Consider the following 18,727-nt stretch of genomic DNA (forward strand, 5'->3'; position numbering starts at 1 on the left):
TTTACAGTACTTTCTGAAAACATATATATATATATGTTAGAAAGGTTCCTATGTTGATGTTGAAAATCAATGTATATTTTTGTGTTGATTGTTGAGGCAGAAAGTTACGTCACCACGCCTTAAGTCTCGCGTGAGTTACATCAGCTTATCGCGATTGTTGCAGTCGGCGCGCGCAGTGGTAAGTGGCAGACGGCGGGAGTTAAAATGGCTAGTATCGTGTGCGTATTTGCCAAAAAGTGAGTATATATATTTAATTGTTACTCCTGTTTACTGTTGTGCTGTTTGTCTGATATTGTTTCGTGTGTGCGCTGTTTGGTTGGTAGCTTCGGCGCGCTCCTTTAAGTTTTCCTCGCATCATACGAGTAGCCGTTACATAGCTCCACGGCCGCTAACGGTCGCTAGCATGTGTGTTTTCTTGTCTCGATGATATATATATATATATATATACCTCGCGTGAGTTACATCAGCTTGCTGCTATATAAAACAATATATATATATATAACTATATATATATATATATATGGGTTTGTTTCGTTTTCAAAACAAATAAGACCTGCTCATTTAACCGGAAGTGTATGGTAACCGAGAAAGCTCAATTCAAATGAACAAAAGCGTGACAACTTTTTAAAAATTGTTTTAGAATTAAAAAAAAATCAAACTGTCACACTCTTTCCAGACAACAAATGAAAAATAATCCTGTATTTATATTTTTTCAATTTTGGTATTTTAATATTAAAATGAAATATAAAAATATTAAATATTATAATAACTTTTTAAAATCACTGCTCAAAACGTAGTATCCAATGATCAAAAGAGACACAAACCCATAAAGATCACCTTTCACTCAGCAAACAAGAAAATGCGTCACAGGATCTGATGTTTTCACATCTTTGTCCACTTGAGCGTCCGTCTGCGGCCCTCGTGTGTCCTCCAACGGGTCAAGTGTGTCTCCAGCAGCTGTCTTGTATTAATCGCCACGACCTTGCTGCTACTCAGCTCTCCTTGGAGCTGCCGTCATTACCAGGATAGCTCATCGCACAGCCTTCATTAGCAATCACTGTGAATCTTTACACTTCATGCTTATGTATCTCCTTAGCCAATTAGCGGTATGAGAGGGAATAATCACAATTATTATTTTACTGAAGGGAATATTTGTATCATTTCATCTCAACCTAGCTTAGCAGTGTAATGAAATGTAACTGGAAAAATGAAAAAATAAACTCTCCATCTGTGTGCTTTCTAAGCTCCAACACATGATATGAGGACCAAATGGAGGAGGATGGATGGTGAAGATGATGGAAGGGCAGGTGCAGGTCATGTGCTGGACATCCACAGCTGAGTCGCAAACACGGCAGGTCACCTAGCAACCGTGTCCACCCTGGGGGACCTTGTAAGGGCCGAAGCTCGGGTGAATCGAAGGGTCAACCCGGATCTACCTTCAAACATCACAGTGTGCTAAAAATAGGCCAACGTGCGTGTGCACGCATGCGTGTGTATGTGTGAGTCCGCAGTGGAGAAAATGACTGCCTGAAGCAGTTTCATGGAAGAAGTGACATGGAGAATACGTCGAAGGATGAAGAGAGGTGAGACGTAGGCCGACGGGTGAAGTGTGACGTACAATCCGCATGCAGTGTGACGCTACTGGAACACAACCTTTTTTTTTTTTTCTTGCCTTCTCCTAGAAATCCCTTATCCCGTTCTGTCTTACTCCACAGTACACGCCACATCTCCTTTTATAAAAATACTCAAGGACAGTCGTTACTATTAATAGGAAGTCTTGTCAACTGGACCTTCTATTTTTCTGCGGCTCATTGAAGACCTGACTCCCTTTACGGGTTCAATATCAGCATTTATTCTTATTTTAAGACTTTTTCCTGCAGACATAGTGTTTTATTTCCTGAAAGTCCACCGTCATTGTTTGTCATGACTTCCATAAGCCACTGCGGAGGATGCTTTCCAAACAGCACTGACAGACTAAGTGTTACTTGGCTCTTCCGTCACCACTTTGGCTCCTGCCCTGGAGATCCACGAATGCCGCCGTTAATTTATAATGGCAGCCATTATGCTGCCATCAAATGTCTGTTTGAGGCCTTAGAGCTCAAACCCAAATCAGTGTTTCTTATGTTCATGCAGTATGTCATTAATACAGTCAAACTCGTAAACGCTCGTAATTTAAGATAATCATTAGTAACTGTTGCACAATTCAGTTCAAAGCATCATCGTCACGTGTGTGTATGTCCCAGGAATAGGGCTCGGTGGGACAGTACTTAAAGATTAGCACCATTCCAACTATACACCTGTTGCATGCAAACATCCTTACATGTGCACTCACACTTTGTCATCGGCACACACAAACACACACACACCTGTTTGATGCATGCCATACACTCAGTCAGTTTGACTGTCTGAATAATTGCCTGTCTGGTTTTCTTTTTGTTCTGTTTTACGCTAACATTTGTACAAAACTCAGTATTTACAAATACGCATTTTAGGCGCTTTACCAAGATAGTTTGAAAAGTTAACAGCAATGTATACGACACTTTCAGGATGCTTGAGTGTGTAAACAACACAACAGTGCCCCCAGTTGGACAATAAAAAAAGGTGACAGGTGATAATCACTGGTCATAAAGTGTTGTCCCCCGCTAACCTCCGTGTCTCTTTTAACTTCTTCACAGTGGTGTTCTTCAGTTTCACCCAACGCTCATCAATCATCCTGTCATCACGCCCTGTTTCTTGTGCCCCGTGCATCGTGTCATTCCCAACCCTGCCTCTGCGATCCGGCCATTAATGGGACTGGGAAGCCATTTGGGTAAAGCCCCGCATCGGTGAGTACAGCCAGTCATAATACGGTATTGCGATTCTGCTCCCAAAAAGGTATCAAATATTTATTCCACTCATTTCTCTCTGGCCACTGATGAGAATTTCGGGCTCGACTGTATTTCCATTCCTTCTGTGAAAAAAAATCAATTAGCTAAAAATAATGAGATAAACAAATAGACAATTAAAAAAAAATTGGGATATCTTCTAAGACTACTCTTGTAAATACTTACATGAGGAGCAACTTGAGAGTAAAAAAAAATAGCAGCCAATAAGAATTAAGCCAGTGTGCGGATTTACAGAGTGCATGGCGAATAAATAGAGAGGGCACAAGCTGCTAATGAGACATTCACTGATGTCAGAAGCTCATAAAAGGCGGAACAGGTTCCAGTAAACAAAACCACAACACTTGGAAGAGACACCCTGGACTACCAACGTGCGCTGTATATGAGCATGTATATTTAGATGTGTTGTGTGTTTTAACTTCGGACCTTCTGGATCAGTTTCATCACAAAGCCCAAACACATCTTCTGTAAAGGAATTGGCACTTCATCAGTTTACAATTTTCCCACCCATGAAAGGAGGGTCCAAGTGTGTCCTTGCTACCACTTCTGAGGGACACTCACGCTTAGGAGCGCATCCATACCCGGGGGTCACATTCCAAGGGCACGCGGTGGAAAAGTAGTGTGGAGAGGACAACTATCATAAGCCAGAAAAATTCTTAGATTACTATTAGCATGTACTGGGATTTAACCTGTCACTATTATAGTAATTGTATCTTACAATGATGACCATGAAAAATGTTTTTTCCGATATTAAATATCGGGTCATCTTATGTGTGTTTATTTTATGTCGACTGTAAGTGCGGCAAAGACTTTTTCGTAAGTCACTTAGAAGAAAAGCAGAGCCTGAAATAACCACCTGAAGGTGTGAGCACCAAGATGGCCGCTCTGTGCGAGACTTTGTTGTGACCTTTTGCCTGCACATTCAACATTTAATATCATCATATGATAAAATGCCTCAGCACCCTTTTCACTCTGTACCTTAAATCAAATAAATCCAATTGCCCACTGTCATGACATCACTCATAAATGCAATGCCCACCTTGATGTAACCTTCAAGACTCAGTAAAGCACCTGGGGGAGGGGCTGAGCGGTTCGAGGGGTGTCCTTGCTGGCAGGGTGTCACATTCTCCAAGCTCCCTGAAAGAACAGTGAAATTCTGCCATTGTGTCATAACTGCCTGCCCACATGCCCACGCCACTATATTTATACCAAAGGAACACAACTGCTGTTCTCGGTTCAGTTACAGTGGAGTACTTCAAACCGCAGCTGCCCGCCTGCCCTCCCTCCGTTCATGATACCACACAGACTAAACACATTGTTGCTATTCTCCTGCTAAGGACTTCCCGGATCCATCACGATGATTAGCCGCCGACACGGGTGTTACTTACATACCCGCCTCCGCCCTGCCTGGTTACATCACATCCAGTTCAAGCTCCTATTTATTATGCACATAATCATTCAATGCAGAAGCAAAATGTGGAATGCAAATGAGAATTTGACAAAGCAATCAAATGAGTCAGCCAACAAGTTTCTGACTTGCATATTTGGGGTTTATATTTTATTTTATTTTTTCATTGCAGGATGTCGACTGGTGACTCTCCTATTCGCTTGTGAGCTGCTCAATGAAACCATATACCTTCCATGCAAAACAAGCGAGGGTTCCGTAGTGCAGGGGTCCCCAACCCCCGGTCCGTGGGTCACTTGGTACCGGGCCGCCAAACCGCACAGAAAAAATAATTATTATTTTTTTAATCGACGATCAATTAATTCAGGTCAAGACGCTCGTCCCGGTCACGTGAGATGTTTCCCCAGTCAAGCCTGCAAAGCTAGCAAAAATGAGGAAAAATTTATTTTGAAAAATGTTTAAAAAAATGGGCGTTTCTCTCCCAATTACATCTGTCGGTGCACCTGTGTCTCTTGACAGGTTAAGTCCGGTCAAGACGCTCGTCCCGGTCGCGTGACATGTCACGCCAGTCGAGCCCACGAAGCAAACAAAAATGAGCAAGAAACTGAGATGTTTGGAAAGCTTCTTTGGAAAGGGAAAAAAGCCCAAGAAAAAGAAGATACGACTTCTAAGAAAAGCTGCATTTTCTGGAGTCCTACTTCAAATATGGCTTTATCGCCACAAGTGACTGACAAGCTAAGCCCACTCTGCATATGTGGCGGTGACAGGCTAGCTAACGAGTCAATGAAGTCTTCAAAACTGCTTCGGCACATGGAGACCAAGCATCCTGCATTCAAAGACAAACCTTAACCACTTCAGGTGTCATTGTCTTCAATTACGCCTAGATGGGACCGGCTCGTTTCTGACAAACAAGCTCAGTGCTCCCACTAATTCAACGTCATGGTGAGTTTGACTTTTATGTAGTTTATACTTGTTTTTATGCCATTTTATTTCATCGTATTTATATATTTATTAGAAATGAATCTATATAAATGTACTATTTATTTATATTAAGGCCGGTCGGCGAAAATATTTGACACGTAACCGGTCCGTGGCGCAAAATGACTTACTCCCTCTCAAAAATGCATCTCACCAAATCTTGCAAGATTAAAGTCACAGGTCAATTGCAAGGCACATTAAATCAAATAAGTCACAATTGTATGTATTTCTGTTCATCCCCAGCTAAGTGAATGAGTGCCAACACGTGCACGTGCTTACACAAAGTAATTGCACGTGTCCATCAGTTGTCCCCTAGCTCTCATTCAGATAGTGTCACCCCTCCTGGTTGTCTCTCTTTTACACATCTTATTTCCAGCGGACCCCCTCTGCAGTTGTTACCCTCAACCCCCTCCCCCATTGCGGTGTTATCATCCAATGACGAGCGAGCGCATGGTGAACAGGCACCAATGAGAGAACTTTTTCACACGTATAAAACTTTGGAGAGCAGTTTGCCAAGTTGCACTTTGTCAGTCCGGGGCTTCTGGAGGAGAGCGACATCCCATAGAGAGCGTGAGAGAGAGCGAGGGGGTTGAGTCAGTGTGAACGCAGAGGGGGGGGTTGCCACTTTTTTACTCCCAAACACTTGAAGAAAGTGGTGGGTGCATTTCATTCAACTTTGCAACATCAGATCAGCTGATGTGAGTATGGCTAAAGCGTGTCTAACGTCTCCGTGTGTTCCGAAGCCTCTCCGCTTCAGCCGGGATGGAGAACGCACACGCCAAAGAGTCGCAGGAGGTTCTGGCCCACTTTGGAGTCACTGAGGACAAAGGCCTTACGCCTGAGCAGTTCAAGAAGAACCTGGACAAGTATGGCTACAACGGTGAGAGTGTGACACGGATGGAGGGATGAGCAGAAGGATAGAGAAATCAAACGTAGTGAAGAGGAAAGTGGTCAGGATTTTAATATCCAGGAGGAAACAAATGCATTTTTATGCTAACATGATCAAGCACAAATGGATCAAAAGGTCACAAAAGGTCATTTAGTAAAGCCACTATACAATCGGTGGTGCATTGAGTGACTCGTGTCACTTAATGCAAGCAAAAATATCAAACGGTGCAGTAAATGTAGTAAAGTCGTCATTTGGGCTCGCTAATCACTCGAATCTCTCGTTCCTCACCCACAGAGCTGCCAGCGGAGGAGGGTGAGTCTGGCTTTCTGTCATCCATCTTGAAGCATCAGTGCCATACGCTGACAAGCGAGACGTACATTTAACACCTACCATCAGCTTCTGCTGTGGCGTTGCATGGGAAATCTATCGCACTTGCATGCTCAAAAACAACTCAACAATATAGTAACCTTTAATCTGAATGTAGCTGAAATTAGTACCATGTTCCACACAACCCTCAATATGCATGTGTAATTTAATTCATTTTAATTTTAATGCATTTCTTCCAGGTAAGAGTATCTGGGAGTTAGTAGCGGAACAATTCGAGGACCTGTTAGTCCGAATCTTACTGCTGGCCGCCTGCATCTCTTTTGTGAGTTGGATGCCTTTTCATTTTGTAAAAGATCACATTTGTACTTGCTAGACAGGCTGAAGTAAATGTTAAATGTAATCAACTGTATTGTCCAATTCTCAATTAGCATCAACAACAAGTTTACATCAAACCCTGGTAAACCCTTCCTGAGTTCTTCAATGACATTACAACTGGTGGCCTCACTCCCACCTCTGTTGTTCTCTCCAAAACAGTTTAGCAGAGGGAGGTGGCACACATTGTCTTAATCTCCCATCTCTACCCTCTGGCCTGCCTACACAGCTGTCACGATGGCCTTAGAAGGCCCGATGGTGCCGGTGTGCATGCATGCGTGCGAGAAAGAGAAAGGCGGGCTGTAAAAGAGTGCGCCCCACTATGTGCGTGTGTGTACATACACATGGCCGGAGCTTTATTTTAAGAAGTTCTCAAGCCAGGAAGAGAAACTGTATCCTTGGACAAAGGTCAGGGATGGAAGGAACGAGGGGCGGCTTGCAGCGGCGGGAGATTGAGACCCAGAAGGGTGCTGGGGATTGGGTTGCACAACACAACATTGTTTGTTACGGTGACAAACGGGAGCAATAGATTCGGAGTCATGTATGCTTTCTAAAAGAGAGAACAGTAAATACTGGGAATACACGGCTCCCCTAATCATACGCACAGGAATATCCCGCCGCTGCCATGTGCTGACAGGCTTGGAATTTTCTGGAAGTCGATTGTCTTTGATTGGAGGCAAGGTGGAAGAGCAATATGGTAGGAAAAAAAAAATGACAAGTTCGATTCTACCAAAGAGCGATGTCATGATTATTTTTTTTTTTTTTTATGGCTGTGAATTTGCGCCACTGGCCTGAAACTAATCTGTGTCAATGTCAACATGACATTAGCCTATTCCAAAACAGACCCCCATGTGTAGTCGCACGGAGCTGTCACGCACAGAAGCACACATCAGTGGAGAGGAGCAATAATGATCCAAATTTGACAAAATCAAAAAACTATTTTCACATTATATGTCATACTGGTTACTTTTTCTCTCACTCTCTCAGGTATTGGCTTGGTTCGAGGAAGGTGAGGAAACAGTCACAGCCTTCGTTGAGCCTTTCGTCATCCTCCTCATCCTCATTGCCAACGCCATCGTTGGTGTGTGGCAGGTCAGTGACTCCACATAAACACACAGGAACAATCGCAGGCAGTCTCAAGGACACATACCTGGCCCCCCCGAAGGCCGTCTTTTACACTCACCTAAATAGACTCATATTCTTAGAACCAGTCACACATAATAAATTATCAGGTCGCCGTTCTTTTGTCCTTTGCGGCGTGCTCCTTCCAGAGCCGCGGCGAGAGCTTAAAGTTCACGTCGAGCCAGAATGAGCGGCATGACATCAGCAAAGCGGGAAGGGGGGTGAAAGGTTAAGCCAGGCTTGCGGAGGTGCAGAGAGAATTACAACCGACCTGCCTTGAAGACTCTCCACGTAAAAATACTTAGAATGATCACGTTACCATCCGTGTTTGACGGTGGAGTGGAGGGCATCAATACTCTGGCAGTCATTTGGAAACTATGCACGAGGATTCACACATTGGGGGGGGGTATGAGAATGGAGAGGGCTTTACACGTCGAGGCACGGGGTGTCAACTTCTGTTTGGACTGATGTAGTGTTCACCTGAAAGATCCCTAGAGTTTTTTTGTATATATTTTCCATAGGAGCGTAACGCAGAGAGCGCCATTGAGGCTCTGAAAGAATATGAGCCTGAGATGGGGAAAGTTTACCGGGCGGACAGGAAGAGTGTGCAGAGAATCAAGGCCAGGGAGATTGTTCCTGGTGACGTGGTGGAGGTCTCTGGTAAGTTTATTATTTCATAATCTTCCCTAGTGAGTTAAAATCCATTAGCATAGTTGATCTATTTTTTTTTTGTGTAGTTGGTGACAAAGTACCAGCCGATATCAGAATCATTTCCATCAAGTCCACCACTCTACGTGTGGACCAGTCCATTCTCACTGGTAAGTGTTGTCATACATGCACAACACTTTGCAAAGAAGTCTTACTGATATTTTGGTTAACCAGGTGAGTCAGTCAGCGTGATCAAGCACACCGATGCCATCCCGGACCAACGAGCGGTCAACCAGGACAAGAAGAACATGTTGTTCTCTGTGAGTGTCTTACAGTTTTACTTGAAAACAAACAAGAAAAGGTCATGGCTTAAATCTCTACACTAAGGGAACCAACATTGCTGCTGGAAAAGCTACTGGCATCGCCGTAGCAACTGGCGTCACCACTGAGATCGGGAAGATCCGTGACCAGATGGCTGCCACTGAGCAGGAGAAGACTCCTCTGCAGCAGAAACTTGATGAGTTTGGAGAGCAGCTCTCCAAGGTGGGAGCCCCAAACAAGACATGAAATACAATCAAGACAATAAGGCCAATGAATATTTCAAAATTGCCCTCTCCAGGTCATCTCCCTCATCTGCGTGGCAGTGTGGATAATCAACATCGGGCATTTTAATGACCCAGTCCATGGTGGCTCATGGTTCCGGGGTGCAATCTATTATTTCAAGATTGCTGTAGCTTTAGCTGTGGCTGCCATCCCTGAAGGTAAACTCCAACATGAGGTCCAATATCCGTGACCTCAGGCCAAACTAATATATATGATTTAAAACCATCCCAGGTCTGCCTGCCGTCATCACTACCTGTCTGGCTCTGGGAACGCGCCGCATGGCCAAGAAGAATGCCATCGTCAGAAGTTTGCCCTCTGTAGAGACCCTGGGGTGCACCTCGGTCATCTGCTCTGACAAAACCGGTACCCTCACCACCAACCAGATGTGTGTGACTAAGGTACATTCTCATTCTCAGTATATATTTCCAGAGGAAGAATATTCATTTCTGGAGAGTTGAAGCAAAAATTGTTTTCCTCACAGATGTTCATTATCGATAAAGTGGACGATGACAATGTGGCTCTCGGTCAATTTGACATCTCTGGTTCCAAATACACACCCGAGGGAGAAGTGTAAGTGGATTTGTGTACATGTAATGTATAAAATGAACAAATTCAAATAGTTTTGTTTCTGTAGGACAAGGAGGGGCATGAGCGTAAAATGTGGCCAGTTTGATGGACTGGTCGAGTTGGCCACCATTTGTGCTCTTTGCAACGACTCTTCGCTTGACTACAACGAGGTCGGTCGAGCGCTAAAGAGATCTCAACCGTCGAATCATCTAAAATCCTTTTTTTCCTTTTGCAGTCGAAGGGAATTTATGAAAAAGTGGGTGAGGCCACTGAGACGGCTCTGTGTTGTTTGGTGGAGAAGATGAACGTGTTCAACACTGAAGTGCGGAGCCTGTCCAAGGTGGAACGAGCCAATGCCTGCTGCAGTGTAAGTCCAGCAAAATCCGGTTCACTGAGACAAATCAATTTTCGTTCATTTTCTACTTTTTTTCTGACAGGTGATTAAGCAGCTGATGAAGAAGGAGTTCACACTCGAGTTCTCCAGAGATAGAAAGTCCATGTCAGTCTATTGTTCTCCAGCAAAGTCTGGAAAAGCCCCAGTAGGAAACAAGATGTTTGTCAAAGTGAGTGAATACAAACTGAGCAAGTCACCTCGGAAGAGAGCCAACAAAATGATGCCACATTGTAAATGTGTTACCAGGGTGCCCCTGAGGGTGTGATTGAGCGGTGCTCCTACGTTCGCGTGGGCACCACCCGACTTCCCCTGACTGGGCCAGTCAAAGATCACATTATGGCAGTAATCAAGGAATGGGGGACAGGGCGAGACACTCTCCGTTGTTTGGCACTGGCCACCTGCGATTCCCCTATGAGGAAGGAGGAGATGAACCTGGAGGACTCCACCAGGTTTGCAGAGTATGAGGTGAATGACTGCTATGATATAATCTTGGATTGAAAATAGGGGTAGCCCAGTTCAAATGGATCTTGGCAGTGAATGGGTTAATGGAACTTCTTTTGAAATCTTGATTCTTGACTGTACACACTGTAATTGATTTCAAGTTTTTAGCCGTGACGATCAATCTTTTTTTTTTTTTTTTCCTCATCAGACCAACTTGACCTTTGTGGGCTGCGTTGGTATGCTTGACCCTCCACGTAAGGAAGTTATGAGTTCCATCGAGCTGTGCAGAGCCGCTGGCATTCGTGTCATCATGATCACCGGTCAGTGGTTCACAAGATCTCCCTCAACCTGAGTCTTGGAAAAAGACAAGGTCAGTTACTCCGCTTTGGTCTCCTCAGGTGACAACAAAGGCACGGCAGTGGCAATCTGTCGCCGAATCGGCATCTTCTCTGAGGAGGAGGACGTCACCGGCAAGGCCTACACCGGTCGTGAGTTTGATGACCTGTCTTCTTATGACCAGAAGAACGCAGTCCGTAAGGCTTGTTGCTTTGCCAGGGTGGAACCGTCCCACAAATCGAAAATTGTTGAGTTCCTCCAAGGCTTTGATGAGATCACTGCCATGGTGAGGAGACAAACATTCCCTGAACTTGGAATAAGCTTTCCAATTGGTCCGTGGAGGCCGGCTAATATATTCTTCCATAATTAACACAGACCGGTGATGGCGTGAATGATGCCCCTGCCTTGAAGAAGGCGGAGATTGGTATCGCCATGGGCTCTGGCACTGCAGTTGCCAAGTCAGCCTCTGAGATGGTCCTGGCTGATGACAACTTTTCTTCCATCGTATCTGCTGTCGAGGAGGGCAGAGCTATTTACAACAACATGAAGCAGTTCATCCGCTACCTCATTTCTTCTAATGTAGGCGAGGTCGTCTGGTAAGTACTTGATGATTTGACGAGGTCGAGAATGCTCAAGCTAACCCTTTTCCATATTTCTTCAGTATCTTTCTGACGGCAGCTTTGGGCCTGCCTGAGGCTCTGATCCCAGTTCAGTTGCTTTGGGTCAACCTTGTGACTGACGGGCTTCCTGCCACTGCTTTAGGCTTCAACCCTCCAGACCTGGACATCATGGGCAAAGCCCCTCGATCACCCAAAGAGCCCCTGATTTCTGGTTGGCTCTTTTTCAGATATCTGGCCATCGGAGGTAGGAAATCGTTTCACTTGCTTCCTTTTGCTTGCCAAATCAACTTCAACACGTCAAATGTTTTGCCAGGTTATGTTGGTGCTGCAACTGTCGCTGCAGCTGCTTGGTGGTTCCTGTATTGCGAGGATGGACCGTTGGTCTCCTTCCATCAACTGGTTTGTATTTAAATGAGAGGATCATTCTATCAGAGACAATTCTACCCAATCCTTTGGTATAGACATCTAGGGATCTACCAAATAATAATTTTGAATGTTTTCTTGGACTTTAGTCACACTTCATGCAGTGCAGTGATGACAATGAGGACTTTGCTGGAATCCACTGTCATGTGTTTGAGGCATCTCCTCCAATGACCATGGCTCTGTCCGTGCTGGTCACGATTGAGATGTGCAATGCTCTAAATAGGTAGGACTAATGAAACAGCGGAATACAACACAATGCTCCCATAAAGTTTTGGGATTTGCATAGAAGAAAAAAATTGCTGTATGTTTCAAAAGTGCTCAAACACCAAAGAACCTTAAGTAAAACTTCATCTTTTCTGCCACCAGCTTGTCGGAGAACCAGTCCCTGATGCGCATGCCCCCTTGGAGCAACCTCTGGCTAGTGGCTGCCATGACCCTCTCCATGTCTCTTCACTTCATGATCATCTATGTGGACCCCCTGCCCGTGAGTCTGACCTCCTCTTCTACTGCCTCTCTCATCTATCTCCTCCTAATTGGGAAAAAATGTTGTTGTGCTTCCTGTAGATGATCTTCAAGCTCACTCACTTGAAAGTAGACCAGTGGATTGTGGTATTGAAGCTTTCCTTTCCAGTCATTCTAATTGATGAGGTCCTCAAGTTTGTGGCTCGCACATATCTGGAGGGTAGGTTTATATTTTCTTAAGAGTATTTGTAATATTTTTTACATTTATCTATTATGTATTTATATATATATATATGTGTATTTTGGAAATATTTTCAATAGAATGCAGAAAAAGAATTACCCCTAATTATTTATAACATATTAAAAAATCCCTAATCTCTTTTTCCCTTCTTCCAATGACACTTCATATGCTTCCTATGATGATATCTAATGTTCCTCCCTTTTGAATGCTTTATTTTTTTAACTGTTCCCCTCTTACAATCCAGTTTAAACCTGCCCCCCCTCCTCCAAACCCTGTAACAAGACAAGGTATTGCTGAACCCAAGGTTTTAGCATCTTCAGCATTATGCATGTCTAACATGAAGTTTCATGTTAGTCTGTGTTTCTACAATGCTTTCTGCATAGCAAAGTGCAGCTCGTGCTTTTTTTCATTGCGATATTGAAACGTCACTGAAAGTTATTGCTTGTGATAAATTGCATTTAATTGATGCTTGCCACAATCGCTGCACTATTAGGTAATAAATCAAGTCGTATTAAGTTAACAAGTATTTAAATATTTAATAGTATAAAGTAAAATGGAACAGTTGATGATATTCTTCCTAAGTACTGAGAATGAAAAAAAAAAACATCTCAAAATGCATGTTGGGATTCACTACGGCATTATTTACAGCATTAAGGCCTGAGTGCAAATGTAAAGCTTCGGAAAGCCGTTATAATGACAAATGCTTTTGTCATAAATAGTCAGCCGAGTGTCGCATGACAATCCCAAACTGCTCGTTTCAACACGCAAAGCAAAAGTGAGCCAAACTATTTTAATTATTTTTCTTTTGTTTTCCGACGCAGGGAAAGTCTAAAGACAAAGTGCACCAACATTGAGCTGCCACAAAGCGAGGATGAACGAAAAAGCGACTGAGCGCTCCAAATGAAAGAGAGCTAAAGAGCGCGCTAACAGTCACTTGACGTGATCTGATAGAAGAGAACATAAATAAGCCATCTGAAAATACACCAAGCTGCAAAATATTTTTTTTTCTGTGTATGTACTGAAATTAATACATAGGTCAGAGTTAATAATTATAATTATAGCGTTCTATTCTTAAAGAATAAAGATATTTAAAGAATGTTGGATAGCTGTTTAGTTTGTGGGTTTTTTTTTCTTCAATGACATACAAGGTAGACTATATAAAAGTTCATAAGTAAAGTTTATTGCTGCTCACTGACAATATCCAGCTCTTATGCATTCATTATGTATTGTATTTTAATGTAGAATTAAAAGTGACATTTGAAGATATTTCTTCAAATAGTGTTTTTGACAAACAAAAATGCTAAGTGTCATACATGGTGTCCATGTGTTTTCTGCACAAACACAAAATGTTCAATATTGAAGGTACAACAAACATTTGCTGGAAATAACGTTTTGGTTGATAAGACAAAAGTTAAAGTAAGACAAATTAAGAATATTTTAGAAAAACACATGACTAACACTTCAAAAACTTGGATCACTTCATGAACCGTTATTGCATTGCGTCCTCTTTCCAAAAGATGGTTACAAAATGTTTATACATATGAAAACAATTTGAAAGCCACTATGAAATCTAATAAAAATGATTAGAAAGCCATCACTGGATCTGTGGATATGTAGTGGGTGCATTGTCAAAATATAGACTTTGGATGTTTAAATCATGAGCTAGTGTGGTTGTTGGTTATGGCATCATTTACAAAGTTCAAACATAGATTAGCTTTCGAGCACTGCTGAGCTGCCTCGGGCTTTAATGAAGTGGAAAAAGGAGAAAGAATCACTAACCTTCTAAATATTTAATGTTAAACCCCTTTGAGGTTTTATTGTTAAAATATATTATCTGTCCTAATAACATGGTTTAGTGTAAGACTGCGTTTATGTGCAGACATTGTTGTCGTTCTCTTCAAAATTGCACATTGCTGTTCTTACTTGAGCATCATTGGTCCATCTTTTGGCTTGGTCCGTACAATAGCAAACTCATGAGGCGTCTGCAGGCGAGGAATCGGCATCACTCATTCCCTCCTCCAGGATCTCCCTGACTTGTTCAAGAGATTCCGCCTGTCGTATTAACTCCAGTTTCACCTTAGGGAGGAAGCAGAGTCAAATACAGCACTGATTTTAAAATCATTGAAGATTAATTTCATACCTGCAGTGATTGAGAGAGCTGAACAAAATCTCTCTGGACAGTCTGGCTGGTGTCAACCTGAGAGCGCAGGCTGATCACTTGACTGCGGAGCTCCAGGCACTGCTCATGTAAGGCCTCCTGCCAGACACAAACACGAAACTCATTATTAGTTCCGTTGCTTCTATTGATCGAGATGTTGACTCACATTATCACTATTGAGCACTTTGTTGTTGCTCTGCACATGAGAAAGCGCCACCCGCAGGGCCGCCAGTTCAGTGCGGCAAACCATTAGCTCTTCCTGAATCAGGTCCTTCTGGGCCTGGATTTTCTCCGTCTCGGTTTTTAAACTAGAAAACTGAACTGTGGAAGGTAAGCACAAATAACACCTCATTTGAAAGTGCACTTTATTATGATGTCTTAGGTGAACATATTGGGTTTGTTAATCATATTTAAAATAAATCTAATGTGTGTTTCATACGCTTACCTTCTAGCATTTCTGAAGTGGTTCCGTGTATGAGCAGGTACATAAAAGAGAATGAATCCAAAATGTTAGTCAAGCAGAAAATAAAGCTTGGAATACTAACCACAAAACCAACTATAATCCTATTACAGACCATTCTCCTCTGCTCGGATGTCAAGCCGCTCCCTCAGGTTGACAATCTCAATACGGAGGCGCTCCTCACAGTGCGCCGCCTGCTGGTTAGATAAGAGCGCAACAGTAAGTAACAGGTTCACTGTACTATTTTTCCATCATAATTATATGTACACGAGAGAATAATTATTTGAAAACATTCTCAGAGAACAGCTGACAAATGGAATGGTGAAAAGGAATGCTTACTACAAGAACACACTGCCACCTAGTGGCCATTGTAGTTATTACGTAGGGCCATAATTAAGCCTTGCGAATATTTAATCAGAGTTACTGCTCATAAACTGAGCAGCTCGAACATTATGCTACATTTCTGCTGCAGACAACTCCTTATTGGAGAGTGGTCATGACATCACAGACATTTTGGTCAAATAACAAACACTGCCACTTCTGGAGAACTTTGAGGCAACTTTTGAGGTTCCTCTGTACTTTAATTGTTATACTTAATTTGTTAATTATCTTCGTGCATTTCAAACTGTTGGTATCAAAATGGTGTCCTGCAGCATTTTTTTTTTTTTGTAAACAGTAATACGGCACCTGCCGTGATGCTGGGAGCGATGAGCCTGTTACCTCATCCTCAACCGGATCTCCTTTCAGCCTGGACAGCTCACTGCACACCTTTTTCTGGGACAGCGACAACTCGGACTGGGTTTGCACACAAACATCACACACTTTTAAGCATATGCACCATTTCAACACCACAAGTAAGACTTGATAAGGTTCAACATTTGTGCATTGAAAAATGGAGAATGTGTGAGGCCAAATGAAGTTCATCACTCACCAGTCGACTCTGGACTGACGTTTGTGACTGGCTGAGGGATTTCTGTAATTCCTGAAGCAGGGCCTCTGATGACTGGACCTGAGACTGGAGCACTGATACCTGAACACACACACAGATGACATCCTCACATAACTCAATTTGACTTCTGCTGTGTCTCTTTAAGTTCTACCTGTTTGTGTGTGTGGTTGGTCTGCGTTTCCAGTTCTTTCTCCAATTCCTCCTTCTCTTCTAAGAGTCGAGTCACTTCTCCTCTCAACTCTGACAACTGTCCAACATACGATTGTAGGCATGAATGTGGATGTTAATAGTTGCTAGTTTATTATGTGACCTGTGATTGGCTGGCTGGTCTCCTTCATGTCCTCACCTGAGCATTGAGTGCATCCCAGTCGCTATGAGTAACCAGCCGATGGCCGGCTGGCGGCAGGTAGATGGCTTCGGGGACCAGAGTTCCTGTTGAAACCAGGGAGTCTGTGTCTTCTTGAGCGTGGAGCTTTCTAGGTAGGGAGGGTGTGTCTACGGAGAACGAGGACAACGAGGCCGAGTCGCAGTTCCGCAGTGAAAAATATCCTTCCGTCACAACCGGTGGGGCTTCTCCCTCCGGTACAAGTTCGGGGTCTACTTGTTGGCCGTGTAACCTGTCTGGTGATGTTTGAGAATCATTGCTGGTGACCTCTGTGTCCATTTTGCCCTTCTTTCCACTCGCCTATTGGATGAAGAAGAAAATAGTGGCATTGAATCTGATCAACTTGAAAATTAGATAATAACACTCACCTCATTCTGGTTACTTGCTCTCCTCCCCTCAAGTAGAGAGGCTATCCTGGACTCATATTGTGCTGCCGTTTCTGTGAAAACATTATGGAATTTGTCCACAATGGGTCGAACTTGGTGGTTGTGCTTCTCTTACATCAAAGTCTTTCTATTTTTATTGCCGTTTCTTTCATGGGCCCACTCGGCTCCAGACTGCTAAAAAAATATATTCGTCCATTTCCAACCATGTGTTTAATTAGATCAATTGTGATACACATACTAGGCTAAAACAAATCACTTAGGCACATAGTGTGTATATTATCCACTGACCCCTGAGAGCCTCTTGAAGAGACTGGATCTCTTGATCACATTGTTTTTGCAGCTCTGCCAGTTCCTCCCGTTTGCTCAGTTCACAGATGGTCGCCACACCCTGCCAGTGTTCCGCTTGAGCTCGACACTCCGTCAATTGGGCCTGAAGGATGCCTTCTAAAAAAAATTACAAATAGATGATCACAACAATATTCATCCAAAATAATTTGTGTTCATTTTATGCAAACCTGTTATGGCCTGGAGGAAACTCGTGCAGAAACAGGGTGAACAAAGCTTTAGTTTCCTGCTGATCTATCAGCTTGACTGGTCTATTGTTTATGTTGTGCCTCCGGATGCTATTTCAACAATCAGTTCTTTCCTATTCGTCGACAATTTGCATGTTCATGCATTATTCCTATTTGTTACAAACAGTACAAGTTGATTTGTACTATTAGCAATACTAAAACACATCTTGAGGTGTATGGTTAAGAAAGGAAAGCCTACAAGATTGCCATGTACAAAGTACAGTACAGGTGTAAGCCCTACCCTTACGATCTGTGACGTCACAATATTAAAGACAATGTTACATGAGTAGCAGAACTGATGTATGACGTAATTATTATTAATAATAATATTACAAAAATAACAATTCCAAATTATTATTATATAAGAAGTGAAATGATCGAAATATCTCAAGCAGAGAGAAATACAGTTTTGCAAAAGTATCACTGGGCAACCGGCGAGCTAGTGATGCTAAATGCTAACACGGTCAAGTTAGTTGCAGCTTCAACAGGTTTCATAAAAAGTGAAGTGACAAGTTCGTTTGTACATGAGACGATCGTTTTACATGCTGACATGCGAGACATGTCACACATCCCATGCAATATTTTATTTAGTTGTACCTGTGTCTTCTGTCGTTGAGCTCATGCTTTCACCAGACAAGTCCATCAGAAGACGAAAAATGTCACAACCAAAACCAGACGGACGATGACGATGAACTTGCGCAAGGCATTTTACAATTACTAAGACTCTAGAGTGGAAATGAGCACTAGTACAGCTTCAACTTCAGGAAACAACTTTCCCCGGTTTAAGCCTGCGGAAATCGCGTCAACCTCCTTCCTGTGTCCACCTCGCGCGCTCTCTCAGTCTGGAATTTATTTACCATGGCTGAAGTTGAACAGTTCTTTGCAGAGGGAAGAATAAAATTACAAAAGACTTCCCCTGCAATTGCGATCTAAACTGCAATTGCAGAAATGCATGTTGTGCAAGTTTTTTTAATTATAACAATGATATATTGCGTCTATTGATCACATTCCACAAATTGTTTTGCATAAGCATTTTTCGTCATCGTCTGACATAAGACCTTATACTGCAAGAAAAATTACACATTCTGGAATTTTAAGCTATTTTAA

At 42.9% G+C, this 18,727-nt stretch overlaps 2 protein-coding genes and 1 long non-coding RNA gene across 8 annotated transcripts; 2 read left to right on the forward strand and 1 right to left on the reverse strand.

The window, feature by feature from the left end:
• The first annotated feature begins 127 nt into the window (after window positions 1-127).
• On the forward strand, window positions 128-4,565 carry LOC119125687. 2 transcript variants are annotated; one of them, XR_005098516.1, is made up of 4 exons: window positions 129-236; window positions 1,245-1,583; window positions 2,676-2,825; window positions 4,463-4,565. It is a non-coding gene; the product is annotated as an uncharacterized LOC119125687 (long non-coding RNA). The 2 variants fall into 2 exon arrangements; XR_005098515.1 differs by lacking the exon at window positions 4,463-4,565 and having other exon boundaries at window positions 128-236; window positions 2,676-2,982.
• Window positions 4,566-5,653: 1,088 nt separating this feature from the next.
• atp2a1 (ATPase sarcoplasmic/endoplasmic reticulum Ca2+ transporting 1) lies at window positions 5,654-13,807 on the forward strand. 2 transcript variants are annotated; one of them, XM_037256515.1, is made up of 26 exons: window positions 5,654-5,920; window positions 6,009-6,145; window positions 6,449-6,466; window positions 6,721-6,803; window positions 7,841-7,945; window positions 8,497-8,635; window positions 8,713-8,793; window positions 8,858-8,943; window positions 9,011-9,166; window positions 9,243-9,384; window positions 9,458-9,624; window positions 9,708-9,796; window positions 9,861-9,963; window positions 10,029-10,160; window positions 10,231-10,356; window positions 10,434-10,652; window positions 10,837-10,948; window positions 11,027-11,250; window positions 11,340-11,560; window positions 11,626-11,828; window positions 11,898-11,983; window positions 12,097-12,230; window positions 12,374-12,491; window positions 12,572-12,689; window positions 12,955-12,997; window positions 13,532-13,807. In XM_037256515.1, exons 2-25 carry the CDS (start codon window positions 6,028-6,030, stop codon window positions 12,957-12,959), a joined length of 2,985 nt encoding a protein of 994 aa, XP_037112410.1. In that variant the 5' UTR covers window positions 5,654-5,920; window positions 6,009-6,027; the 3' UTR covers window positions 12,960-12,997; window positions 13,532-13,807. The 2 variants fall into 2 exon arrangements, with proteins under 2 accessions (XP_037112410.1, XP_037112409.1); XM_037256514.1 differs by lacking the exon at window positions 12,955-12,997 and having other exon boundaries at window positions 5,657-5,920.
• Window positions 13,808-14,653: 846 nt separating this feature from the next.
• On the reverse strand, window positions 14,654-18,437 carry rabep2 (rabaptin, RAB GTPase binding effector protein 2). Of its 4 annotated transcripts, none has more exons than XM_037256517.1 (12): window positions 18,218-18,437; window positions 17,337-17,492; window positions 17,031-17,101; window positions 16,624-16,962; window positions 16,429-16,524; window positions 16,260-16,358; window positions 16,016-16,123; window positions 15,444-15,522; window positions 15,314-15,325; window positions 15,035-15,189; window positions 14,851-14,967; window positions 14,654-14,786 (listed from the first exon to the last, which is right to left on the reverse strand). In XM_037256517.1, exons 1-12 carry the CDS (start codon window positions 18,261-18,263, stop codon window positions 14,682-14,684), a joined length of 1,383 nt encoding a protein of 460 aa, XP_037112412.1. In that variant the 5' UTR covers window positions 18,264-18,437; the 3' UTR covers window positions 14,654-14,681. The 4 variants fall into 4 exon arrangements, with proteins under 4 accessions (XP_037112412.1, XP_037112411.1, XP_037112414.1 ...); XM_037256516.1 differs by having other exon boundaries at window positions 15,444-15,525; XM_037256519.1 differs by having other exon boundaries at window positions 16,049-16,123; window positions 18,218-18,436.
• Window positions 18,438-18,727: the final 290 nt, after the last annotated feature.

Source organism: Syngnathus acus, chromosome 8 (assembly GCF_901709675.1).
Source record: "Syngnathus acus chromosome 8, fSynAcu1.2, whole genome shotgun sequence".
Taxonomy (NCBI): domain Eukaryota; kingdom Metazoa; phylum Chordata; class Actinopteri; order Syngnathiformes; family Syngnathidae; genus Syngnathus; species Syngnathus acus.

Coding starts and splice junctions, on each gene's coding strand:
- rabep2 (XM_037256516.1), bottom strand. CDS start 18,263: ATGGACTTGTCTGGTGAAAGCATGAGCTCAACGACAGAAGACACAG. Junction 16,359..16,428: donor CCAACCACACACACAAACAG/GTAGAACTTAAA, acceptor GTGTGTGTTCAG/GTATCAGTGCTCCAGTCTCA. Junction 14,787..14,850: donor AGCTCTCTCAATCACTGCAG/GTATGAAATTAA, acceptor TTCCTCCCTAAG/GTGAAACTGGAGTTAATACG.
- atp2a1 (XM_037256514.1), top strand. CDS start 6,028: ATGGAGAACGCACACGCCAAAGAGTCGCAGGAGGTTCTGGCCCACTTT. Junction 9,964..10,028: donor CTTCGCTTGACTACAACGAG/GTCGGTCGAGCG, acceptor TTCCTTTTGCAG/TCGAAGGGAATTTATGAAAA. Junction 11,984..12,096: donor TGGTCTCCTTCCATCAACTG/GTTTGTATTTAA, acceptor CTTGGACTTTAG/TCACACTTCATGCAGTGCAG.